This window comes from Bos indicus, chromosome 25 (genome assembly GCF_029378745.1).
Source record: "Bos indicus isolate NIAB-ARS_2022 breed Sahiwal x Tharparkar chromosome 25, NIAB-ARS_B.indTharparkar_mat_pri_1.0, whole genome shotgun sequence".
In the NCBI taxonomy this organism is placed as follows: domain Eukaryota; kingdom Metazoa; phylum Chordata; class Mammalia; order Artiodactyla; family Bovidae; genus Bos; species Bos indicus.
Genome location: NC_091784.1, coordinates 21,628,119 through 21,655,495, shown reverse-complemented (window position 1 = coordinate 21,655,495; position 27,377 = coordinate 21,628,119). Strand labels below are relative to the sequence as shown.

The 27,377-nt window shown below is 43.4% G+C and overlaps 1 protein-coding gene across 1 annotated transcript in view; it reads right to left on the bottom strand.

Moving 5' to 3' along the window:
• Window positions 1-803: 803 nt before the first annotated feature.
• Window positions 804-27,377, bottom strand: part of HS3ST2 (heparan sulfate-glucosamine 3-sulfotransferase 2) — a 116,791-nt gene continuing 90,217 nt past the window's right edge. Inside the window, exon 2 of the mRNA XM_019988380.2 lies at window positions 804-2,183. Within this exon, the coding sequence (XP_019843939.2) occupies window positions 1,565-2,183 (619 nt within the window). The 3' untranslated portion in view covers window positions 804-1,564. The remainder of the gene's footprint in view (window positions 2,184-27,377) is intronic.

The following is a 27,377-nucleotide window of genomic DNA, read 5'->3' as shown; positions in this document are numbered from 1 at the left end:
GTGGCAGTCATGAAGCACAGGCTCAGCTGGCCAAGTCGCCATGTCACACTGAGTGAAGTAAGTTGGACAGAGAAAGACAAATATCATATGATATTGCTTATATATGTAATCTAAAAAATGGTGCAAATGAACTTATTTACACAACAGAAAAACAGTCATAGATGTAGAAAACGATCTTATGGTTACTGGGGGAAACGATAGGGGGAGGGATAAATCGTGAGATTGTGATTGACATATATACACTACTATATGTAAAATAAAGGACCTACTGTGTAGTACAGGGAACTCTATTCAAATGTTCCGTAATGACCTATATGGGGAAAAAAAATCTAAAAAAGAGTGGGCATGTATATATACACACACACATATATTTATGATTCATTTTGCTGTAGAGCAGGAATGAACACAACACTGTAAATCAACTATACTCCAATAAAAAAAAGTTTTTAAGAAGCTGGAACTCCATATTTTACATGAACACTCCCAAGTTTGTAATGTGGGAAATTATTTCCAAATGTCAAGCTGGCCAAGCAAAAACATGTCTGATATCCTGTCAGCCTCTAGTTTGGCTTCATCTCAGCTGTAAAGCTTAACATGGAGAGCTGACTTCATCAGATTATGTTTCAGGAAGAGGATGCCCTTACAGGTCTCCCCAGCAAGAACCTCTTCTCCTTCCCCCACCCCCTTGCTTCTCCTCTCACTGCCCTCCCACACCATCCCCAGCACAGCCCCACCTTGCTGGGAGGAGCTGGAGGAATGAGCCATGCCCCAGGCCTGACTCACAGAGAAAGCCCAGCCATAAGGACATGAGAGAGCCGTATTTATTTCACATGGACAAGCATGATTCCATTGCATGCTGAACATGAAAGCTCGCGTGAGGAAAGTACCCGTAACAGCAGAGTTATGTGCTTTTGTCCACAGGGAGCAGGGAGAATCACAGGGTGGTTTTTAAAGACAGTTCCCCTTCAAGCAGAGTTGAAACCACAGGCTTTGAAATCACTGGTTTATTTCATCAGCAAAGGGTCTGTCTCCTAAGAGTGGCCAGGGGGAACACTTCCAGCTCCACAATCTCTGCACGAGCTGCTAAGGTCAGGAGGACAAGGCTGGTCCCCATCCATCACCCAGGGCAGCTCCAGAGAGTTAAGCTCAGAGGGGAGGTACATGCCACTTGGAATTAAGCCCACTCCAGGGTGGACAGTGACAGGACAGACTGCTGTGTTCATAGCAACAGAACCATCACCACTTATAATATGTATCTATAATCAGAAGATCTGTGCTTCCTGAAACAATTTCCCAGGGCCTCATATGGGCTGAAGGGAAACTATTAGGAACTGACCAGATGTGCCAGAAATAGATCAACTGTGCCTGGACAGACTGGGGAGAGCTAGTGGCAAGGACCCCCCCAGGTCTCTTGGCCTTTAGCTGGGCTTCCCCATTCCAAGAGGATAGAACCCAAGAGGGGAATAGGGACTGGAGCCTGGATTCACTGAGGGAAGAGGGTCAGAGGCTCTCAGGGCAAACCTCATGGAAGAGACTAGCGGAAGAGCCCTTGAATCTCTGTGGCTCATTCCCACCTGAAGTCCTGCCCAACAGTTTCATAAAATTTAATATTATATGGTCTATAAAATTCCCGGAGTTGGTCTATCACTTCAGGGTCGATCTGTACATGAGTTCTGCCTTTTGATTTGCCCAGGCATCGAGGCAGGAGGCTCGATTCTGTTTTTTTCAAGCAAGGGAATCCTTTGGTTTTGTTGAAGTAGAAGTGTTTGTCCGTGATGAGCCTCTTAATGCCCAGGAAGTCCTGGACACGCCCCATCTCCCCCGCCGGGTCGGTGATGAGCCGCTCGCCACTGACGAAGTGGATCTGAGCCAATGGGAAGTAACGCAGCCAGCTCTCCAGGTGCAGCGCGTACATGCCGATGCGGATGGCGTTCCAGGACACATCCACCAGGCCCAGTGTGCGGTTGCGGAACGAGAGGCCCTCAAACGTGGGGATGTCTGGCTTCTTGGAGAGCGTCTGGGTGTAATCCGAGATGGCACGGGTCACCGGGTTCCGTACGACCACGATCAGCTTGGTGTCTCGGGACATGTTGAAGATCCGGCGAGGGGCCTCTTGAGTGACAAAATAGCTGGGGGTCTTTTCCAGTGTGATCTGACTCTCGAGAGTCCGAGGCATGAGGCTCCTGTGGGGCAGAAATGCACATGATCAGCCAGGGCTGTGTTGGGGACCCCCGGGGGGATCACTTCCCTCCACCCAGCTTCCCAGGGGATCCCCACCCCCTTCTCCTCTGTGATATTTGAGCCTCCCCTGTTCTCATCTGATGAAGCACCTAACTCTTGTTGACCCTTTTTTCAAAGTCTTTAACAGTTTAAGACAAGAACCAATCTAAATGTCCATCAGTATGGGTTAGATACATGATGGAATAGCCAATTAATACAGTTGGGTAGATCTGTGTGTACTGTTATGGAATGATTTCCAAGATTTAGTGCTTAAATGAAAAAAGGCAAGACACAGCTTGTTTATCTGGGGAAAGATACCATGAAACCAATAAAAGTAATTGCTTCTGGGGAGGGGCCTTGAGTGGGAGCAGAGCAGGGAGGTCAGGGATAAATGAGAATTGCTTTTTATTGTATAATCTTTTACACTGCTTGAAATTTTTATTGTGTTTATTACATATTCAAAAAATACAAAGGAAGCCACTGAATATTGTTCTGGCAAAAGATATCTCTCCAAATATATTAAGAAAGTCTTTTGGGGAGAGGAAAGGCATGTTTTGTAGGAATAGCATGTGTTTTTGAAATGAGTTCTGATGTCTTTTCCTGCTGAAATACATCTGAAATATATCCATGGTAAAAGACTGAAAAGCACAGAATATCAGGGGTGAGATGGGTGGGGGGAGAATATCATGGGGGAGGGGCTCAGTCAGAAGCCCAGTAATGCAACCTCTTGCTCTCCTCGTAATTTCCTAGTTCTGCTTAAGGTTTAAGGGAGGATGGTAGGACAAGCTGATGCCTCCTTCTCAGGTGTATCTCTTTCAGGTCCTCGTGAAGGGAAACACCTCTGGTTTCCAGTTGCTATTTCTTTCTGAAAGTTGTGTTTTCCCCTTAATTAGTTTTTCTTATATAGTGAAGGATAGAGGAGCCAGGCATGCTGCAGTTCATGGGGCTGCAAAGAGTCGGACACATGACTTAGTGACTGAACAATGACAGCAAAATTTTTCTTAATCCCGGCTGCACATTAAATCACCCAATAAATTTATTTTTTAAAAGGAAGATGGCTCTTTTGAGGTGCTAGCCTGCCATCTTCTCGATCAGTTGGCCCCCAAATAAAGTCTCTTTCTTGCCTCAGCCCCTCATCTCTCAGATTCATTGGCTTGTCATGCAGCGAGCAGAGTAAGCTTGGATTCAGTATCAATTTGGCTTAGCCAGCCAGAAGACTTGCTGCTCGTGGCTAGCTGATCCTGATCACGGAATATTGGGGCAAGACCCTAGCAGCTGCTTGGACCATTTGTCCTGAGGTTCTTTCCTTCAAGATTCCCTGCAGTGGTCTGGCTGCCCACCAGCACTTGGCAGTTGAGAAAAGGAACAGGCAAACTTCTACTAGTTGAAAGACTCGGATTTTGTTTGTAGAGATTCATTAACAACAAACCCAGCCCTGCTGAGATAGGTGTTCTATAATCTTTTCAGAAACTTGATAGCTTCCAACTCAGTTCAAAACTGAGTAAGCATCCAGGCGGAGAACAAGATGGCAGAGGAGTAGGTGGACATGGAGTACACCTCTCTCTGCAGATACATCAGGAATACACCTTCAGACACAGCAGTGCATGCAGAACACCAGCTGAGAGCAGACAGGGGTACCTGGCCAGCAGAAAATAATAATGTAGAGCCATGCAAAGCTCGAGATCAAGCCCTGAGCCTTTGGAGTGGGAGCACTGACTCCAAGATCCTAGACTACGAGAGAACTAACCCTCAGATCAGATCAGATCAGTTGCTCAGTCATGTCTGACTCTTTGCGACCCCATGAATTGCAGCACAGAGAACTCACACAAAGGAAACCACTGGAATACAAGACCCGTCATCACCCAACCACCAGTAAGCACCCTGTGCAGGACGCCACATCTAAACAACCAACAAAACAAAAATACAGACCAAATCATCACAGGATTCCCACCTCACTCAGCCTTGCCCATCAGAGGAAAAACAAACAGAAAAACTCAGCACAAATCTCACCCTGTAGGAAGCTTACACAAACCATTGGACCAACCTTAGGAGGGCAGAAACCAAAAGGAAGAAAGAATTCAACCTTGAAACCTGGGAAAAGGAGACCTCAAACACAATAAGTTACAAAAAATAATGAAAAAGTAGAGAAATGCTACACAAATGAAGGAACAAACTAGTCCAAATAAATGAAGAGGAAATAGGCAAACTACCTGGAAAATAATTCAGAATAATGATAGTAAAGATGATCAAAAACCTTACAACAAAATGGAGAAAATGCAAGAACCAATCAACAAAGACCTAGAAGAATTAAAGAATAAACATGCAGAGACAAACAACACAATTACTGAAATTAAAAATACTCTAGAAGGAATCAATAGCACAATATCTGAGGCAGAAGAACAAATAGTGAGCTGGAAGATAAAATGGTGGAAATAACTTCTGAAGAGCAGAATAAAGTAAAAAGAATGAAAAGAACTAAAGACAGTCTCAGGGACCTCTGGGACAATATCAAATGCACCAACATTCGAATTATATGGGTCCCAGAAGAAGAAGAGAAAAAGAAAGGGTATGAGAGAAATTTTGAAGAGATTATAGTTGAAAATTTCCCCAACATGGAAAAGGAAATAGTCAATCAAGTCCACGAGGCACAAAGAATCCCATACAGGATAAACCCAAGGAAAAACATGCCAAGACACATACTAATCAAAATAACAAATACTAAACACAAAGAAAGAATATTAAAAGCAGCAAGGGAGAAGCAACCAGTAACATACAAGGGAAACCCCATATACTTAAGCTGATCTTTCAGAAGAAACTCTGTAGTCCAGAAGGGAATCGCAGGATATATTTAAAGTACTGAAAGGGAAAAATCTACAACCAAGATTACTATACCCAGCAAGGATCTCATAAAAAATTGATAGAGGAATAAAAAGCTTTTTCAGACAGGCCAAAGTTAAGAGGATTCAATACCATCAAACCAGCTTTACAACAAATGTTAAGGGGACTTATATAGTCAAGAAACACAAGAGAAGAAAAAAGATCTACAAAATCAACCCCAAACAATTAAGAAAATGGCAATAGGAACATATGTATCAATAATTACTTTAAATGTAAATGGATTAAATGCTCCAACCAAAAGACACAGACTGGCTGAATGGATACAAAAACAAGACCCGTATATATGCTGTCTACAAGAAACCCACTTCAGATCTCAAGACACATAAAGACTGAAAGTGAGAGGATGGAAAAATATATTCCATGCAAATGGGAAGCAAAGGAAAGCTGGAGTAGCAATCCTCATATCAGACAAAATAGACCTTAAAATAAAGATTACAAGAGATAAGGAAAGACACTACATAATGATCAAGGGATCAATCCAAGAGGAAGACATAACAATTGTAAATAAGGCAATGGCACCACACTCTAGTACTTTTGCCTAGAAAATCCCATGGATGGAGGAGCCTGGTAGGCTGCAGTCCATGGGGTCGCTAGAGTCAGACACAACTGAGCGACTTCACTTTCACTTTTCACTTTCATGCATCGGAGAAGGAAATGGCAACCCACTCCAGTGTATTCTTGCCTGGAGAATCCCAGGGACGGGGAGGCCTGGTGGGCTGCGGTCTATGGAATCGCACAGAGTCAAACACGACTGAAGTGACTTAGCAGTAGCAGCAGCAGCATGCACCCAACATAGGAGCACCTCAATACATAAGACAAACACCAACAGACATAAAAGGAGAAATCGACAGTAACACAATAATAGTAGGAGACTTTAACACCCCATTCACACCAATGGACATATCATCAAAAGAGAAAATTAATAAGGAAACACAAGTCTTAAATAATACAGTAGATGAGATGGATCTCATTGATATCTTCAGGACATTCCATCCAATTGCAGAAGAATATGCCTTCTTCTCAAGTGCACATGGAACATTCTCTAGGATAGACCACATCTTGGGTCACAAATCAAACCTCAGGAAACTTAGGAAAATTGAAATAATATCAAGCATCTTCTCTGACCACATCACTATGAGACTAGATATCAATTACAAGGAAAAAACTGTAAAAAACACAAACACATGGAGATTAAACAATCCATTTCTAAATAACCAACAGGTTACTAAAGAAATCAAAAGGTAAATTAAAAAAATTTATAGAAACAAATGACAATGAAAACATGACAACTCAAAACCCATGGGATGCAGCAAAAGCAGTCCTAAGAGGGAAGTTGATAGCAACACAATCCTAGCTCAAGAAACAAGAAAAACATTGACTAGACAACCTAACTTTACACCTAAAACAACTGGAAAAAGAACAAAAACCCCCCAAAATTAGTAGAAGGAAAGAAATTATAAAGATCTGAGCAGAAATAAATGAAAAAGAAATGAAAGAAACAATAGTAAAGATTAATAAAACTAAAAGCTGATTCTTTGAGAAGATAAACAAAATTGACAGATCTTTAGCTAGACTCATAAAAAAAAAAAAGAGCAAAGAATCAAATCAACAAAATTAGAAATGAAAAAGGAGAGGTTACAACAGACAAGGCAGAAATACAAAGGATTATAAGAGACTATTATGAACAACTGTATGGCAATAAAAAGGATAACCTGAAAGAAATGGACAGATTCTTAGAAAAGTTCAATCTTTCAAGGCTGAACCAGAAAGAAATAGAAATTATGAACAACCCAATTACAAGCACTGAAATTAAAGCTGTGATCAAAAATCTCCCAAGAAACAAAAGCCTAGGAACAGATGGCTTCACAGGAGAATTCTATCAAACATTTAGAGAAGAGCTAATGCCTACCCTTCTAAAACTCTTCCAAAAAATTGCAGAGGAAGGAACACTTCCAAACTCATTCTGTGAGGCCACTATCACCCTGATACCAAAACCAGACAAAGACAACACAAAAAAAGAAAACTAAAGGCCAATGTCACTGATGAACATAGATGCAAAAATCCTCAACAAAATTTTAGCAAACAGAATTCAGCAACACATCAAAAAGTTCATACACCATGATCAACTTGGGTTTATATTAGGAATGCAAGGATTCTTCAATATATGCAAATCAATCAATGTGACACACTATATTAACAAATTAAAAGATAAAAACCATATGATAATCTCAATAGATGCAGAAAAAACTTTGACAAAATTCAGCACTCATTTATGATTAAAACTCTTCAAAAAATGAGCAAAGAAGGAACCTACCCCAACATAGTAAAGTCCATATATGATAAGTCTACAGCAAGCATTATTCTCAATGGTGAAAAACTTAAAGCATTCCCCCTAAGATCAGGAACAAGACAAGTGTGTCCATTTTCACCACTATTATTCAACATAGCTCTGGAAGTCCTAGCTACAGCAATCAGAGAAGAAAAAGAAATAAAAGGAATCCAGATTGGGAAAGAAGAAGTAAAGCTCTCACTGTTTGCAGATGACATGATTCTCTACATAGAAAACCCTAAAGATAGTATCAGAAAATTAATTACTAGAGCTAATCGTGAATTTAGCAAAGTTGCAGGATACAAAATTAATACACAGAAATCACTTGCATTTCTATTTACTAATAATGAAAAATCAGAAAGAGAAATTAAGGAATCAATCCCATTCACTATTGCAACAAAAAGAATTAAATATCTAGGAATAAACTTACCTAAGGAGACAAAAGAATTGTACACAGAAAATTATAAGACACTGATGAAAGAAATCAAAGATGACATAAACAGATGGAGAGATATTCCATGTTCCTGGGTAGAAAGAATCAATATTGTGAAAATGACTACACTACCAAATGCAATCTACAGATTCAATGCGATCCCTATCAAATTACCAATGGCATTTTTCATAGAACTAGAACAAAAAATTTCACAGTTCATACGGAAATACAGAAGACCCCAAATAGTGAAAGCAGTCTTGAGAAAGAAGAATAGAGCTGGAGGAATCAACCTTCCTGACTTCAGATTATACTACAAAGCTACAATCATCAAGACAGTATGGTACAGCACAAAAACAGAAATATAGACCAATGGAACAAGATAGAAAGCCCAGAAATAAAACCATGCACCTATGGGTAAAAGGAGGCAAGAATATACAATGGGGCAAAGACAGCCTCTTCAATAAATGGTGCTGGAAAAACTGGACAGCTACGTGTAAAAGAATGAAATAAGAACACTTCCTAACACCATACACAAAGATAAACTCAAAATGGATTAAAGACCTAAATGTAAGACCGGAAACTATAAAACTCTTAGAGGAAAACATAGGCAGAATACTCGACATAAATCAAAGCAAGATCCTCTATGACCCACCTCCTAGAGTAACAGAAATAAAAACTAAAATAAACAAGTGGGACCTGACTAAACTTAAAACCTTTTGCACAGCAAAGGAAACTATAAGCAAGGTGAAAACACAACCCTCAGATAGGGAGAAAATAATAGCAAATGAAACTGATGAAGGATTAATTTCCAAAATATACAAGCAGATCATACAACTCAATGCCAGGAAAACAAACAACCCAATCAAAAAGTGGGGAAAAGACCTAAACAGACGTTTCTCCAAGGAAAACATACAAATGGCTAATAAACACATGAAAAGATGCTCAATGTTGTTCATTGTTAGAGAAATACAAATCAAAACCACAAAGAGATATCATTTCACACCGGTTTGAATGGCCATCACCAAAAAGTCTGCAAACAATAAATGCTGGAGAGGGTGTAGAGAAAAGGGAATGCTCATGCACTGTTATTGGGAATGTAAATTGATACAGCCACTATGGAAGACTGTATTGATTCCTTAAAAAACTAGGAATAAAACCACCATATGACCCAGCAATCTCACCCCTAGGCATATACCCTGAGGAAACCAAAATTGAAAAAGACACATGTATCCCATTGTTCACTGCAGCACTATTTACAATAACTAGAACATGGAATCAACCTAGATGTCCATTGACAGATGAATGGATAAAGAAGGTGTGGTACATATACACACTGGAATATTACTCAGCCATAAAGAGGGATGCATTTGAGTCTGTTCTTATGAAGTGGATGAACCTAGAACCTGTTATACAGAGTGAAGTCAGAAAGAGGAAGATAAATATATTCTAATGCACATATTTGGAATCTAGAAAAATGGTACTGAAGACTTTATTTACAGAGCAGCAATAGAGAAGCAGACATAGAAAATAGACTTATGGACATGGGGAGAGGGGAGGAGAGGGTGAGATGTATGGAAAGAGTAATATGGAAACTCATATTACCATATTGAAAATAGATAGCCAATGGGAATTTGCTGTCTGGCTCTGGAAACTCAAACAGGGGCTCTGTATCAACCTAGAGGGGTGGGATGGAGAGGGAGGTGGGAGGGAGGTTCAAAAGGGAGGAGATACATGTATATCTATGGCAGATTCATATTGAGGTTTCACAGAAAACAACAAAATTCTGTAAAGCAATTTTCCTTCAATAAAAAAATAAATTAAAAAAATACACAGATGTCTGAGCCCCATTCTAGACTAACTGATTAAAAATATTTGGGGGTGGGTGCTTTTCTGAAGCTCCTCAGATGATTTCAATGTGAAAATAAAGGTGAGAACCACCAATACACAATCACCCTTCCCCCACTCCCTATTTATTTGTTAAAAACTGTTTACTTTATTTATTTATCTATTTTTGGTTGTGCTGCATGGCATGTGGGATCTTAGTTCCTTGACCAGGCATCAAACCCATGCCCCCTGCATTAGAAGTGCACAGCCTTAACCACTGGACCACCAGGGAAGTCCCACCCTTCACTTGTTCTTAACATTATGGCTTCCCAGACCCCACAGCTGGCAGCTTCACAGTCCTATGAATAGAGGCATCTGGTGTCTAGCCTTCTTTGTCCCAGCCATATAGTCATCTCTTCCGTAACCTGGCCTCACAGGTCTTTGGCCAAATATCTCCATTTTATCTTCTCTTTTAGCAAACTCTTCCTCATGGTCATACGTTAGGTTTTGTCCTTGGAATTGCCCTAATTCTGAAAAGGTTCACCCTGAAATTCTACTCTAGGGCTATGTCGTGGATTGAATGATGATCTTCCAAAAGATACATTCACCCAGAACCTATGAATGGGACCTTATTTGGAAAAAGAGTCTTTGCAGCCTTAGGAAGTAAATTAAGGATCTCGAGATGAGATCATCTTGGATTAGGGTTCCTTGTAAGGAATATCCTTAGAAGAGAAGAGAAGGAGAGAAGAGACACAGAGAGAAGAGGAAATGGGAGGATGAAGGCAGAGCATGCAGTGATATGTCTACAAGCCAAGAAATGACAAGCATTGTTGGCAGCCGGCAGAAGCCAGGAGAGAAGCATGGAGTAGATTCTTCCTCAGAGCCTCCAGGATGAACCAACCCTGCTGACAATTTGCTTTTAAGGATTCTGGCTTCCAAACCTGAAAGAATAAATCTCCATTGTTTTAAGACACTTCTTTTCAAGGCATTTGTCATGGTGGCCACAGGAAAAAAACACAGACCATAACCTTCTTTCCTTCTGTCTTTACCATAGTCTCAGATTCATTGTACGTGATATTTAAATTCATCTGATTTCACTTTCTTTTTTATTTCACTTTCTTCTAAACCTTCTCTGGACCCGGGAAGCAATCATTTCCATAGCATCATCTTCACATCACCACCACCACCACCACCATTAATCTCAGAGGACAAGTTACACAGGGGCTCACCTGCCCACCTGTGCTCTCAGATCCCTCCCCCACCCCCACCCCCGACTCAGCTGCCCTCCATACAAACCTCCCATTTTCCCCTTGAATCTTCAAGTTCTTTTTGCAACTGAGAAGCTGATGCAACTAATATTTTGCATCTAAGCCCCAAGTCTGTAAAAGACCCGGATGGGTTGAAAATTTTAATAGTATTTATTAATACTGAGGATATCATTCTTAGCAAATAATCACAGGCTCACTTGAATCAAATTCTTTGGATTTTCTTAGAAATCTGCCTGCATTATTTTATGATCTTGGAACACATTGTAATGAGGTGTTGGCCTTAATGACAGAGTAGATGAAATTACATATCCGTGACAGTGCATTTAAACTTAGAGACTTTCCAAGGCTTTTGCGGGTATAAGGCCTTCAACACACAAAAAGTTGACCTGATAAGCCATTAAACATATCTCTTTGCAATATCCTTTAATACGCCAGTGAATACCCAAGAGAGGAAAACAGGTTGCAGCATTTCCCAAGCTTATCTGGCTAAGCTATGAACTTTTGCCAGGAGCGCCAATTAACACCTCTCTCTGCTACCAGTTTGGAAACTTCTGACCTATTCCAGTGATCTTCAGGGTGTCACATCACTCCCCAAGCTGTGCATTAAAGTGAAGTTCCACCCTTCCTAATTGGCATATCAGCTACAAAACCAAATTACAGTTACTAAGGAAGACATAAACACCACACTATAAACAACATGCACAGATCATCACACCATGAGCCAAATGTGTACTTCAAATCTTCTCTATTCCATCAAAGGACGCCTTACGTATTTATTTCTCATTAGGTCACTGGAATAGAGGCCTGTGTGATGGTAACACACAAGGAGACTCTGGATACACACCTCTCTGATCTGTGGTGGGAAGAGGGCATTAGTCTTTTCCTTGGGCTCATTTTTCCTCCTCATGCCATTGTTCAAATTTTGCTGATTTGTTTCTAGCTGCTAACAAACAGCTGAACTTTTCTCTCACCCGCATAACCCTTTTAAGCTTCGGTCTCCTTTTATTTCTGTATGGCTCTGCAAAAATGACAGAAAGAGTGGTCTAATACTCACCAATTGGACTTGCCGCCCATCTGTTATGTGAACCTGCTCAGCAACAATTTCCACCACATCTGGTAGTAGCCCCCAGATTTCTTTCAAAGGAACCACTCCTACTTTGGATAAACTCTTAGCAGTCCAAGGAGAGGGTGTGTGACTGACAAAAAGTATATGATGAAGACGGAAAGTGGACTCAATCTTCCAGCCAGACACAGGAGCTTGGAGGAGCCTCCCCAGCAGTCTCTCTTACCCAATCCCTCAGCTTTCTTGGTTCTTGCCCTTTCCCAGACCTGGTTTGCCCACCTTCCTCTGTAGTTCTATAAGTTACTGCACACCCTTCTAAGAAATTTTTTTTACTACTTGAAGTTAATCAAAGTCCATTTCTGTTGTTTGGAACCCAAGAATTCTAACGTGCCTGGTTTCCTCTCTGTGGAAGCTATGCTAAGCTAAGCTCACCCCCACTTGATTATAAACTGCACGAGGCAGGGCAGGTGCACCTTATTTGCATCTCCCTCTGCAAAGGCTACCATAGCCATGGCACAAGTAATGTCTCCATCAGTATTTCTAGGGCTCACGCGAAGCCAGCAATCTAATCCAGATATGCACTGCAGCCCTCATCCCCTTCCACATTCTCAACTCTCCCCAAATCACTGAGAGCCTTCCCAGGAGTCTATCTCCCCTTTCTCTTATTCTACGTGATCTTCCAGGATGACCCCATTCCTCCCTAGCCTTTAGCACCACCTCAGAGCTGTTACTCCTCACAGCTCTGTAACTGCAGTTCCAAGTTTCCCACACTCTGGACTGGACTGTCCAACTGTCTGTGGACTGGACTCATCTCAGTAATGAACTTGCCATTTTCCTCCCATGCTTACAAAGCACAGAAACCTCACATCCTTCTTACGTCTAATGTCTGTCTTCCTGGTACGTTCTCAAGTCTTCCCCCATCTCCTGGCCCCATTCACACACCTCAGGCTCACCTCATCTGTTCCTCTGACAACAGACTTCTCTCTGACCTCCATGCTTCTACTTTCTTCTCCCTTTCAATCCATTCTGCATTCTGTGTCTGCCAAGGGAATCATGCTAAAGCAAATCCATTCTCTTGTGTAAATGTGACTAATGGGAACCTCCTGTATAGTCCAGGGAGCCCTACTCACTGTTCTCTGGTGACCGAAAGGAGAAGGAAATCCAAAAAAGAGGGGATATATGTATTTGTAACAGCTGATTCACTTTGCTGAATAGTAGAAACTAACACAACATTGTAAAGCAACTCTATTCCAATAAAAATTTAAAGAATAAAGTGAATGAATGCAGTCACAGTGATAAAATATTTAGATGAGTCAATACTGAGAGTTGTAAACATCTTTCTCCATAAGAAGATAGGCAAGCATCTGCCAAGAATGTTGGGTTCCACATTTTTGGTGTTTGCATCTTGATTCATAAAATATCTACTGAGAATACAAAAAAATAAAGCAAATCCAATCTTGTCAACCATTAGCCATTCTTCTGAATAAAGCCCATATTCCTTGACTGGGTACTCAGGGCTGCCGTCTACCTTTCCAGAATTAATCTCTTGCCACCTCCTGGAAATCTGATGCTTATAACTATATTGAACACAAAATTCACTCGCCAAACACATGCTGTCTTTTCATGTTTTTTTTTTAAAGACTCTGGACCATCTTTCTGGTCTCTTTAACCCTGGCAAACGTCTACTCACCTTTCCAAATCCAAAGGAAAAGTCACACCCTCTGTGAACACTTTCAAAAAAATAATTTCATGACACTTCCTGAATCCAGCTATTAAGACCTTATCCCACTGTGTGGTACTTACTAAGTAGACATCCATTTATATCAAGAGATCATCAGCATCTTGGGCATGTTTCTTATTCATTTTTGCCTTCTTAGCACAAACCTGGCAGAACATAGGTGCTCAAGAAATTGATCAAAGACCTAGTGTCAAAGGTAGGTGCCTATTGAGAGGTTACCACGAGTCCTTAGAAGTTACCAGAAATTATGAAGCCTGGCCTTTTCTTGGCATTCTGAACCTGGGCAGAGGAAGGTTCCAGCAGATAGTCCTGGGGTGAAGGGATCACTGTGTCATTTAAAAAATTTCATCATGGCCACATGTGCTCAGGTTCATGAGCTGAGGGGGAACTCAAGTTCTGCTTCAGCCAAAACTTCCCAGTACAAGAAGGTAAAACGAGACTAAAAGGAACAGATCTTGCGCCATTTCTGTTTTGCCATCTACAGGATCCTTTGCCCAGGTTCCCTCTGATGTTGAAAGAGGACAGGACTGTGGTCATCTGCAGTGTGGCTGAGAGGGAGGAGGTGGGGAAGTCAAACTAGATGCGATAAATACCCCCACACGTGCTAATGTGTGCCAAGTCACTTCAGTTGTGTCCGACTCTATGCAATCCTATGGACTGTTGCCTGCCAACCTCTTTTGTCCATTGGATTCTCCAGGCAAGAATACTAGAGTGGGTTGCCATGCCCTCTTTCAGAGGATCTTCCTGATTCAGGGATCAAACTCTCATCTCTTATGTCTTCTGCATTGGCAGGCGGGGAAGTCCCATACCACTGTATCAGAGTAATTAAATAAGAATCTCTGTAGTGGGGGGGGGGGCGGCATTGCAGAGACCTGGGCACCTGCGACTTTAAAGCTCCCCAGCTGATCCCAGGGGGCCCCCAGGGCTAAGAACCATGGTTGAGGACCGCATGTTCCTTTAGCTGCACAGCCTTTAATACAGTAGCTCAGAAGTGTTTTCTCCTTAGAGGAAAAGAGCTCGGTACATCCAGCTTCAGTGGGTTTAGGGTGCAGCCTAGGAGCCTACAATTTTAACAAGCCCCCTGCTCCATGACTCATGATCAGAGAAGCTTGGGAAGCATGGTCTTAATAAAATACATCCTCGTAAGTAATGCGATCACACTCATTGTTATCTAAGACATTAAATATTTATTTGAAGGATATCTCTGCTCTCCCCCAGCCCAACCATAGACGGGAAGTTCCAAGAGAAGAGCACTGCTGTCTTTCTCTCAGTTGTAGTGGCACTTAGTAGGCGCATAGTCAATATTTGCTGAAGAGAAAAAAAAAATAAAGGCAAGGCTTTGGTCTGGTAGAAATCTGTGCCCCAAAGTCCATTTTATGTCTTCTCCCCAAGGGAAAAAAAAATCACAGACTTCTGTGTCCCTTACCAAAAGAAGAAAGAAAGAAAAAAAAAAAATCCAAATACTGTCTTGTCAGTTTGAGACTCTCCGGAAATGGCATTTTCTGACCCACTCAGTAGAACAGAGGCAGCTCTTGTGGCCCCATTGTCCACATGGGGACGTGGTGTTCGGGGCTGGCTTACCCTGATTATCACCGGAAGGGTTCACCAGAAGATTTCCTTTCCTGCTAAATCTGTGCACCCCATGAGTGTGCTCTAAAAGGCCTGGCTGCCTGGGGGACTTCGGTGATTTATTAGCTCCTGGCTGGGCAACCAGGCTCCTTGGGAGAAAAAAAAAAAAAAAAAATTGCCGTCTCCAGAGGGATAATTAGGAACGGAAGAGGTGGGGAAAGTCTTTCCTGCAGGAAACTGGTTCTTCTAAAATAAACCTGCTAAACCCTCTCCCCCTCCACGTGCTGGCCAGCGTAGGCACAGCACCTGTGAGCACAGACCTGCAGCCCCTCTGGTATCTCAGAACCCCCTCCTTCCAAGACCTTGGCTCAAATCCTTACAGTGATATGACTTGGGAGGAAAATGCTGAGTCCACGCTGAGTCCCAGCTTGAACCCCATCAGTAATTCTTCACTGTTCACAGGATAAAGGCCTTAACAGGATTTAGGTGGCTCTTCTTGATCCAGCCCATGGCCATCTTGGGCTCTGGCCAGACTGGACTATTTAGAGTTCTCCCCCGAAATTGCATTTTTCATGCCAAGCAACATCTGATGTGTTGTGGCCTCTGGGGGAAGCCTCTGTAGCTGGTCAGGCAGAACTTCTTCATGCCTTAGCCCTTAGCTCATCATCACCTCCACCAGAGAGGCTTCCCTGACTGTGCCTTTATTATCTCCCTCTTTCCAGAAGTTAGGTATTTGTTATCCCTGTGATTCCATGGGACTCACTATAGACATAACTCATTTTTCACACATTATCTGTCATCACCCTAGAGTGTTAGGTCACAAAAGGCAGGGCTCACCACCATCAAGTCTCTGTCGACAGTGCCTATCCTGGGCCTGGTATGTAGTCATGTTCTCATTCATTGGACACACATTTATTGAGCACCTGCTGTATGCCAGGATACAAAGATAGGCATGATCCTCAAGGAGATGACAGCCTTGTAAATCAAGGGGTGAGAGGGGCTCCCCTTTTCCCAGTGTGAGGGGCTGATGGAACTTGGCTTCCCACTAGGGCTGGCAGCTTCCTCTTCTGCTAGGAGGGGCCAGGCCTGAACCCCATCTCGGACAGTCATCAAGGTCCCCATGGCCTGGGCAGTTGGCTTTCCCCGATAACTCATGTAAACAGCTGGCACCTCAGTCCAGCCTGCCTGGTGTCCAATAGTTTGACTGTCTCCCAGCTGACAAGGCTGTTCTCACCTCTACTCCATGAGAAGGGAAGCTGATATAAGTGTCTGGGCACAGTCTCTTCCCTGGAGCATTAACCCCCAAGTGGTTTGGGCTCTGGCATGTACCCCAGGGTGATGGTGAGAAGACAGGGTAACCCTGCCTGCCTCTTCTACTGCACATTTCCCCAGTGATAGCTACATTGGATTTGTCTTGAGTCCCACCAGGTGCCAGATGGAAACCAGAATAGAATCCTCCTTGCCTGATACATCCACATGGAGATGTTTGGAGAGCAGTAGGCTACTTTAGCGGCTGGTTGTGAGTGTGGGATTTGAAATCAGAGAGCGGAGTGTGAGTTTTGCCACTTGTTAACCAGAAGAAATGGGCATGTAGCTTCACTTCACATAATGTCCTATAGGTTCATCCCGTCATCCCAAATGGCAGGTTTTCCTTCTTTTTTTATGACCGAGTAAAATAAGCCAAGCACAGAAAGACAGTGACTATATGATTTCAATTACTGATGGGATCTCTGTGTTGAACTCACAGAACCAGAGAGCAGAATGGTGGTTGCTGGGGGCTGGAGGTGGGGAGAGGGAAATGGGGAGATAAAGGTCAAAGGGTACAAACTTTCAGTTGAGGATGAATAAGATCTGGGGATCTAATGAACAGCCTGGTGACAAGAGTTCACATTCCAGTGTTACATACCTGAAATCTGCTGAGAGAGTAGGTCTTAAGTGTTCTTACTACACACATAAAAAAATGGTGACTCTGCTAAGTGATGGATATGTTCATTAACCCAATTGTGATAATCACTTCACAATCACTTTGCATGCATGTGTGCTAAGTTGCTTCAGTTGTGTCTGACTCTTTGCAACCCTATAGACCATAGCCCACCAGTCTGCTCTGTCCATGGGATCTTCCAGGCAAGAATACTAGAGAGGTTTGCCATTTCCTCCTCCAGAGGATCTTCCCGACCCAGGGATCAACCCCCACCCCACCCCCATCTCTTATGTCTCCTGCATTAGCAGGTGGGTTCTTTACCGCCAGTGCCATCTGTGTCTACCATGATGATTTATACCAAAATCATTATGTTGTACACCTTGAAAAAAAGGGCACCCAGCCTACATCAGCCAATACACAGGGTCTGCTACAGACTGGATTTTTGTGTCCCCCATCTTCCTCATCTCAAATTTATATGTTCAGGACCTATAGTAATTAGTTCACAAGACAGGAGGCCTTAATGCTCTTATAAGAAGTGACAAGGACCTACTGTATAGCACAGGGAACTCTGCTCAATATTCTGTAACAACTTAATTGGGAAAAGAATAGATACATGTATAGGTATAAATGAATCACTTTGTTGTATACATGAAACTAACACAATATTGTTACTCAACTATGAAAGTGAAAGTTGCTCAGTCGCGTCCAACTCTTTATGACCTCATGGGCTGTATAGTCCATGGAATTCTCCAGGCCAGAATACTGGAGTGGGTAGCCATTCCCTTTTCCAGGGGATCTTCCCAACCCATGGATTGAACCCCGGTCTCCCGCATTGCAGGCGGATTCTTTACCAGTTGAGCCACAAGGGAAGCCCAAGAATACTGGAGTGGGTAGCCTATCCCTTCTCCAGTGGATCTTACTGACCCAAGAATCAAACTGGGGTCTCCTGCATTGTAGGCAGATTCTTTACCAGCTGAGCTACTCAACTATATACCAGTGCAAAATAAAAAGTTAAAATAAATTAATTTTTTTTTAAAGGGAGAGATGATCTCTCCCTCTCTGCCATGTGAGGACACAGTAAGAAGATGTCTGTCTGTAAACCAGAAGGAGAGTCCTCAGCAGGAACCAAATTGGCTGGCACCTTGATCTTGGACTTCCAGCCTCCAGGCTGTGAGAAATAGCTTTCTGTTATGGAAGCTTCCCAGCCTATGGCATTTTTGTGATAGCAGCCCAAGCTGATAGAGATGAGGTCACTGATGCCCTGGACATCATGAACAAGCTAATAGCTAAGATTTCTCATTCAAGAACCAGTGGTCAGATGCGCTACTCTGTGTATGAGCCACCTCCCTTGGTCCTCACATTAACTCCATGAGCCCAGCACTCACTATTCCTCTTTATGAGCTGAGGAATCTGGGACATGGAGAACTGAAGTCAGTCACCGAATCAACGCAGCAAGTTGCAAAATCCGGATTCAAGCAAGTGTGACTCTAGCACTAGAAGAAAACGTGAGAATATAAAATTAATCTTGGCACATGGACAGCCTTTCTAAGCACGAGACAAAACTCATGGAGGAAAAGCCTGCAAAGTTAGATACATAAAAAATGTAAGTCTCTGGAATGGAAAAATACCATAAATAAAATAATGGGAAAATGACTCACTGGAAAAACATTTGCATCATATGAGATAGGGAAACAAAGGATGATTTCATATATTTTTAATATCTATATATGCATTTATATTGGAGAAGGAAATGGCAACCCACTCCAGTATTCTTGCCTACAGAATCTTGTAGACAGAGGAGCCTGGTGGGCTGCTGTCCATAGGGTTGCACAGAGTTGGACATAACTGAAGTGACTTAGCAGCAGCAGCAGCATGCATTTATATATTTTATATATTTTTCAAAGTCCTTGCAAATTAATAAGAAAAAGAACCAGCTGGTGGAGTAAAGGAACACAGGCTGTGAGAAGTTAATATCTAAAGAGTTACCAATGGGAAATAAAGTTAAGAAAAGATACTCTGTCTCTGTTAAAATTAAAGACATGCAAATTAAAACTAAGATGAGATCATGAGATCATATTATTCACCTGTATGACTGGAAAATATACTTTTTAAAATTATAACAGTTGTTAGGACTTCCCTGGTGGTCCAGTGATTAAGAATATGCCTTGCAACAAAGGGGATGTGGGTTCGATCCCTGGTCAGGGAACTAAGATCCCACTTGCTGTGGAGCAGCTCAGCCCGCGTACCACAGCTACTGTGCCGCAGTGAAAGATCCCGTGTGTCCCAATGAAGACCCGACACAGCCAAATAAATCAATAAATTATAACAAGTATTGCTGGCAAGAGTGTGTAGAACAAAGTACTTGCCAATACTTTGAGGGAGTGTAAATCAATACATCTTTAGAAGGGTAATTAGATATTATCTGTGCATGTGTGCGTGCTAAGTCACTTCAGTCATGTCCAACTTTTTGCAGCCCCATGGACTGTAGCCCGCCAGGATTCTCTGTCCATGGGATTCTCCAGGCAAGAATACTGGAGTGGGTTGCCATGCCCTCCTCCAGGGGATCTTCCCGACCCACGGAGCAAATCTGCGTCTCTTATGTCTCCTGCATTGGCAGGCGGTTTCTTTACTACTAGCACCACTTGGGAAGCCCTAGATATTATCTACCCAAATGTAAAACACACATACCCTTTAACCCAGCAATTCCACTTCTGGAAATTTAATTGTACAAGTGTGTGAAGACCTGTGTGTAAGAACGTATGGCAGAGATGGGGAGGCATTCACCAAAGATCCCTGCCTCTCACTCCATTGTATAGCTCTGTCTCTAGAGGGTGGTGGCCCAGCCAAGGACTACATCTCCCAGCACCCCCTGCGGTGGGGCCCTGTGGCTGGTTCTAACTCTGTGACCTCCAGGCCCAGATGTTTACAAAGTAGGTGTGTCCTTTTCATTTTGTTTTACATCTACAAGCTAAATGCCAAGAACTCTGAGGCCTTGGAAGGTTTAAAAGGGAGAAGGGGCATGAAGACCACTGATAATTAGGGAAACAACCCCTTTGGACTATCGTGAGCAAGACACACACTTTTCTCTTGGGGTTTGTTTGTTACAGCAGCTGGCATTGACCTGATAACTGAAGCACTGTTTGTAACAGAAAGAGACCAGAAACAATCTACATGTCCATTGGTAGGAAGCTGGTTAAATAAGCTCTAGTGAAGTCAGACAACAGCTTGTTTTATGGCTGTGAAAAAATAAAGTGGATCTATAGCAACTGACACAGAAAGGAGTCCAAGATGTATTATTAAGTGAACAAGAAGCAAGACGCAGAACAGCGAGTTCAGTGTGTGCCTATTTACCTACAAAATGTACACACAGATCGCACCATTGACATGCATACACCATCTCTAAAAAGATACACCGTCAACTGTTAACCGTGATTACCTTGGGGGACCCAGATGGCCTGTGGTGTAGAACGGACTTAATTTTCACCTTGATTTTTCTGTATTTATTGGATTTTTTCCCCCTTTGTAGTTTAAAAAAACTAGCTAATAAATGTTATGTTAAAAAGTCTCCATTGATCTTATTTAGGGAGAAGATAGCCGGCATGGAAGCAGTTTTGAGAAGTGAGGGGGAGGAAACATGTCTGGAGAAGCCTGGGTGTGGGTCTAAAGCACGGATCTGTCAGGCTGGGAATGCACAGCTCCGCTCTCCAGAATCTGGGCTTGGAAAGGAGGAAGGGTGACCGTGGGTGTTGAATGAATGGATTTTGCTGCTGCACCTACAGCTCCAATAAGTTTCCGGGCAACTGGACGTCAATTTCTCAGGTGCCATCTGCGGGCTAGCCTGGCCTGACCACGGGGACACTATCAGGGGACCTGCTGGGGGTAACTCTGAGACTCTCACTTTCTCTCTCAATCTGGGTTTAGCTCCTTCTCCACACCTAAGCCTACTTTCCCTTTGCCCTGGGAGTGGATCCCTAGGTCAGCCCTTCCCGCACTTGAATATGCATTTGTATTGCCTTGGGGTCTTGTTGAAATGCAGATTCTGATTCTACAAGTCTAGGGAGGGGGCTGAGATTCTGCATTTCCAAAATGCTCTGCAGTGAGGTTGATAGGCTGGTCTGTGGCCCACAGTATGAGTAGCCAGGTGCTGGCCATCCTAGCACAAATTACATAGTTGGGACTGGCTAATAGATGTTGGGGGACTTCCCAGGTGGCACCGGTGACAAAGAACCTGCCTGCCAATGCAGGAGACGTCAGAGGTGCAGGTTTGATCCCTGGGTCCAGAAGATCCCCTGGAGGAGGGCACGGCAACCCACTCCAGTGTTCTTGCCTGGAGAATCCCATGGACTGAGGAGCCTGGCAGACTATAGTCCATAGGGTCGCAAAAAGTCAGACACGACTGAAACAACTTAGTACACAGGCAATGGATCATGAACTGTGGATGATGTGAATTCAGAAAACCATATTGGAGGCCCAGCTTTCCCATCTCCTGGCCTTGTGACTTTAACAGCAGTTTCCTCAGCTCAATGTGCAGATGATAATAAGGTGGACTTCCCCTGGCTGTTGTGAGGGCTAAGCTGGATGAACACGGAAGGGGCCCATGTAAACCACAAAGTGCTGTATCTGGCCATCAAAGGGTTCCTCTTTCTCTCATTTCTCCCCATTAGTTTAAGTCTTTTTTTTTGGTTCTTTTATTTAGTTAGTTATTTTTAAAGTTGAGATATAATTGACATATAATAGCATATTAGTTCCAAGTGTGCAACATAATGATTCAACATATGAATGGATATTTTGTGAAGTCACCACGATAAGTCTCGTGAACACCCATTACCAACGCACAATTTTTTTCTTCTGATGAGAACTTGTTAGAGCTACCCTCTTGTGCTGTGTGAGTGCTCAGTTGCTCAGTCATATCCGGCTCTTTGCGACCCCATGGACTGTAGTTCACCGGGCTCCTCTGTCCATGGGATTCTCTAGGCAAGAATACTGGAGTGGGTTGCCATTTCCTCTTCCAGGGAATCTTTCCAACAACCATGTGGGATGGAACCCACATCTCCTGCGTCTCCTGCATTGGGTGGATTCTTTACCACTGGGCCACCTAGGAACTCTCTTAGCAACTTTCAAATATGCAATACAGTGTTATTAACTACTGTGCTGTAAGATTTGTCTTTCTGATTTTCAAAAAGCGAATCATCTGTTTCCTCATGAACTCCCACTACAGCCCTATAGGGCTCCTTTTCTTCCCAAAATTCTTGAGAGAAATCTCAACAGCTCTGCTTCCTCTGCTCATATTCATCCCCAACTTGTCACATCTGCCTTCTGCCTCCTCACCCTCTGAAGCAGCTCTCTCTGAGCAGTCCCATTTTGTCCTGGCCTTGTTTTGCCCTCTGTGGTATCCAAGGCATTACCCCAATCCCTACTTCTTGAGGAACATGTTCCTTCTTGGCTTTGAGAACACAATGCCTTGGTTTCCCCTTTACCCCTCTTACCAGTCCTTCTCCTGACATTTCAGTTATTTTTCCTCTCCTTACCACTTGTCTCTTTATGTCTCACTTAATGGCCCCAACAGCCACTAGTTACAGCAACACTCACATCTAATCTATGGTGGTGGTTTAGTTGCTCAGTCGTGTCCAAGTCTTGCGACTGCATGGACTGTAGCCTGGCAGGCTCCTCTGTCCATGAGATTCTCCAGGCAGGGATACTGGAGTGGGCTGCCATTTCCTTCTCCAGGGGATCTCCCTGACCCAGGAATTGAACCAGGGTCTCCTGCATTGCAGGCAGATTCTTTACCAACTGAGCTATCAGGGAAGCCCCATCTAATCCATAACTGAATCCAACTGGTAATCTCCCATCCAGTCCGTTCTGACATTGGTCCCTGCCAGCTTAGGACCCATCACAGCTTCCTTTGTCATGGTCGGAGCTGCAAGGAGCAGCTCAGCATCTTTCTTTCTGTAGACCCTGCTTGCCAGCATCCATTCTGAGCCAGTTTGCTCCACCAAGTGGCAGGGGTGGTTCCAAGGGGTGGCTTAGGGGACCTTCATCCTCCTTACAGACTCTGGAAGTCAATCAAAGTGAACACAGATGGAGGGGAAGAAGGGAAAGTGCTGCTGGAGAGTGTTTGAAACTGGCAGGATGGCTGCATTTCAAAAACCTGATTCCTGACACTGGGGCCTCAGCACAGCCAGCAATTCTGCCAAGTTCCTCTGGCCAACTTGCTCTCCCATTCTGCAAGCAGCTTTTTCAGACCTTTTCCATACTCTGCCAATGATCAAAGCCTGCCCTTTTCTGCCCCTCTCAGCAGATGAGTTTGCACCATACAGAATATAGAAACTGTTAGAATGAAACATCTTCACTATCCTGCTGCCAAAAACATGTTTTTTTCACACTGACCAGCCCCAGGCGGAGGATGGAGCTTGTCAACCCAGTGGCCTTCTGATGCCAACTTCACCGCCCTTCCCGCCCCCCAGCCTGTGCATCTTCACCTCCACCTTCACCTCCCAGTATTCCCTGCCTGCAGTGTCCACGGAGGCCCCATCTTCCACCCGTGCCTGGATCCATGCTAAGGACCTGTCTGCTGTCCCCAGCAGGTCTGAATGCATTCCAGGCATCTACAAATGTCTCAGCCAAAGGCTGGATGAGTCAGTGAGTTCATCTTCTTTTTTTAACACCAAGCCTGACAATCTCACACTCCAGAGCCTTCATGGGGTACTAAAATTTTCAGGATTGAGAGCTGCAAGTCTGCCCCCACTTCCTGCAGCATAGCAGTGCCCTCTAGTGGGAGGTGATCCAACTGCAGCTGTTGGAAGCAACACCTCCTGCCTGGCCTCAGTTCCCTGTTGTCTCCCTGGGAGAAGTTAGCCACCGTCAGGAGTCCTTTTCATTTTGTCTCCCAAAGAGGCAGGTGTTTCAGAATACACGAAGCCCAGCAGTTCCAAGGGTGAGCAGGGGCTGGCTTTCTGATCATCCAGGGAGTAAGGAGAGCAATGTTGCTGTTGTCATTCAGTTGTGTCCAACTCTTTTCCATCCCAAGGACTGCAGCATGCCAGACCTCCTTGTCCCTTACTATCTCCCAGAGTTTGCCCATGTTCATGTCCATTGAACTGGTGATGCTATACAACCATCTCATCCTCTGCTGACCTTTTATCCCCCTACCCTCAATCTTTTCCAGCGTCAGGGTCTTTCCCAATGAGTCTGCTCTTTGCATCAGGTGGCCAAAGTATTGTTGCCTCAGCTTCAGCATCAGTCCTTCTAATGAGTATTCAGGGTTGATTTCCTTTAGGATTGACTGGTTTGATCTTCTTGTTGTTCAAGGGACTCTCAAGAGTCTGCTCCAGCACCACAATTTGAAAGTATTAATTCTTCAGAGTTTAGCCTTTTTTATGGTCCCCCTGAAAAAGGTGTTAATAACCTGGATAACCACAATGGTGTGGTCACTCACCTAGAGCCAGACATCCTGAAGTGTGACGTCAAGTGGGCTTTAGGAAGCATCGCTACCAACAAAGCTAGTGGAGGTGATAGAATTCCTTCTTTCTTCTTCTTCTATTCACTTAGTTGTGTCCAGCTCTTTGCGACCCCATGGACTGTACAGTCCATGGAATTCTCTAGGCCAGAATACTGGAGTGGGTAGCCTTTCCCTTCTCCAGGGGATCTTCCCAACCCAGGGATTGAACCCAGGTCTCCCGCATTGCAGGTGGATTTTTTACCAGCTGAGCCACAAGGAAAGCCCAAGAAAACTGGAGTGAGTAGCCTATCCCTTCTCCAGGGGATCTTCCCGACCCAGGAATCAGTTGAGCTATTTAAAATCATGAAAGATGAAGCTGTTAAAGTGCTGCATTCAATATGGCAGCAAATTTGGAAAATGCAGCAGTGGCTACAGAACTGGAAAAGTCAGTTTTCATCTCAATTCCAAAGAAGGAGAGCAACTCTCTTGGGCAAAGCCCTGGGAGTTTTATATCCAATGCTTAGATATCATCCAGGTCAAAGATGCACTTGTACGGTTACTGAGTCAACAATACTTCTACAGGCCTTGCCCAAACTGTGCAAATCTGGATTCGTGTCCAGGCAGTGGTATAGAATGGTCCAGCTCTACATTTCTGTTCTGGAAGGTATTCGGGACACCCCGCAGGACGAGCTAGTTGACATTCTCAAATCCATCCATCCTACCCTCTCCTGCCTCTAGGCCTTTTCTCCTTTTTCTGCCTAGCACACTTTCCCCTGACTCTTCCATGGCTCAGTCCTTCTCATTCTCAGGTCTCTGTTCAAATGTCACCAATCTCAAATGTCACTCTGTAAATCCCATGGTTCATTTCCCTCACCGCACTGAGCATGATCCGTAATTCTCTCGCATATGTGTTTACCTATTGCCTTTCCTCCCAGTTAGCCTGCACACCCCATCAGGAAGGGACACTGTTTCCTTGCTGAGTGTGGAGTCTCAGTCCTTGTCACTGGGACACACCACCACAGGCAGCCAAAAAGCATATGACGCGTGCTTGTCAAATGAATAACGGGAAGAAGCAAAGCCTAAAGCAAGAAGACCTGGGCACCGTGAAGAAATGCAGCAGCCCAAGCTCTTTAGAAAGGGTTTCCCAAAGTTCCATCATCTCTGCACATCATCTCTGGTGTGCAAGTGATTCGTGGATGAAAACTGTATTTTTAAAAACACTTTTGTGTTTATTTTAATGCATTTTAGAAAATTAGAACTAGAACATCTAGAGCATTTAAACATCTAGTTTAAACTAGAACTAAAACTTTAATTTTATTACTTAGGATGAGGCTTAAACATGCAGTGAGCATAGAAAACGTGACTTGATCTGAAGACAAATACTAAGAAAATAATAGTACAAATGGTATATGAATATTCGGGGGAAAGGCGATACTAATGACGACAGAAGTTTAGGAAACTCTGGCTCAGACAAGTTATTTTGGCCAAAGGGAGTCCAAGCCAGACTAATGTAGACATAGACTCATTCAACAAATAACTATTAAGTACCCATGTTTGCCAGCCATTGTGCCAGGTGCTGAGGCCATGGCTCTAAGTAAGATAGATATAGCCCTTGCCCTCATGGAGCCTCTGGTCTGGTGGAGGACATAAGGAACAAATGGGGAAATACATAATTACAATCCAGGGTGGGGGGAAAGAACAGCAAGCTTAAGAGAGGTCAGAGAAACCACAGAGTAGACATTTGAGCAGAAGATCAACAGATGAGCATTGGCTTGGATGGAAAGACCATAGGATGAAATGAAAAGACAATAGGGTAAGACAGAAACAGGTATAGATGAGGTCAGATGGTACTGTAGAGAATCTAAAAACGCATTAGCAAACCACACTGACAGCAGTCAAGAGGAGGCCTAACAACGAAGAAAATAAAAAATCAGAACAAACTTGAGCCTGATCTTGGGCTTCTCAAGTAAAGATCCACAAGACTGAACTGATGAGAGAGGTGACATGGAAGAGGAGAGGCGACAGAGTAGTCGTTAGCAAAGAATAGTTTGGGATGTTATTGAAAAGGAAACCAGAAACAAATTGAATATAGCTACAGGCAAAAGATTTCACTAAAGAGGCATTTCCAGAGGTAAAAGAATGGGCAACGTGGACATATCAAAAGGTCAGCTTAGTCCAAACAAAATAAAACTTACATCCGTGAATCCATCCACCCATTCATCTATCCATCAATCATCTATCTGTACATCAGTCTATCTGTACATCTATCTGTACATCAATCATCTATCTGTACAAACATGCATCAGGGCAAACATTTAAAATTATATGGGAAATGCAGAAGTTCTATAAGTATTATTGATATCCAAGCTAGATAAAGCAAATGAAACAGCTTTTCTACAAATTTAAGCCAGAGACGGACTTTAAAGCAGCATTAAATGCTAGAAAACACAGATCATCATCCATAGTTTTTAAAAATGTTTATTCACTAATCTATTTATTTGGCTGCACCAGGCCTTAGCTGTGGCGGGTAGGCTTTTTCTTTGTCAGCTGTGGCATGCAAGCTCTTAGCTGAGGCCTGTGGGACCCAGCTCTCTGACAGGGACTGAATCCAGGCCTCCTGCATTGGGAGTGTGGCGTCTCAGCCACTGTACCACCAGGGCAGTCCCATCTATAGAG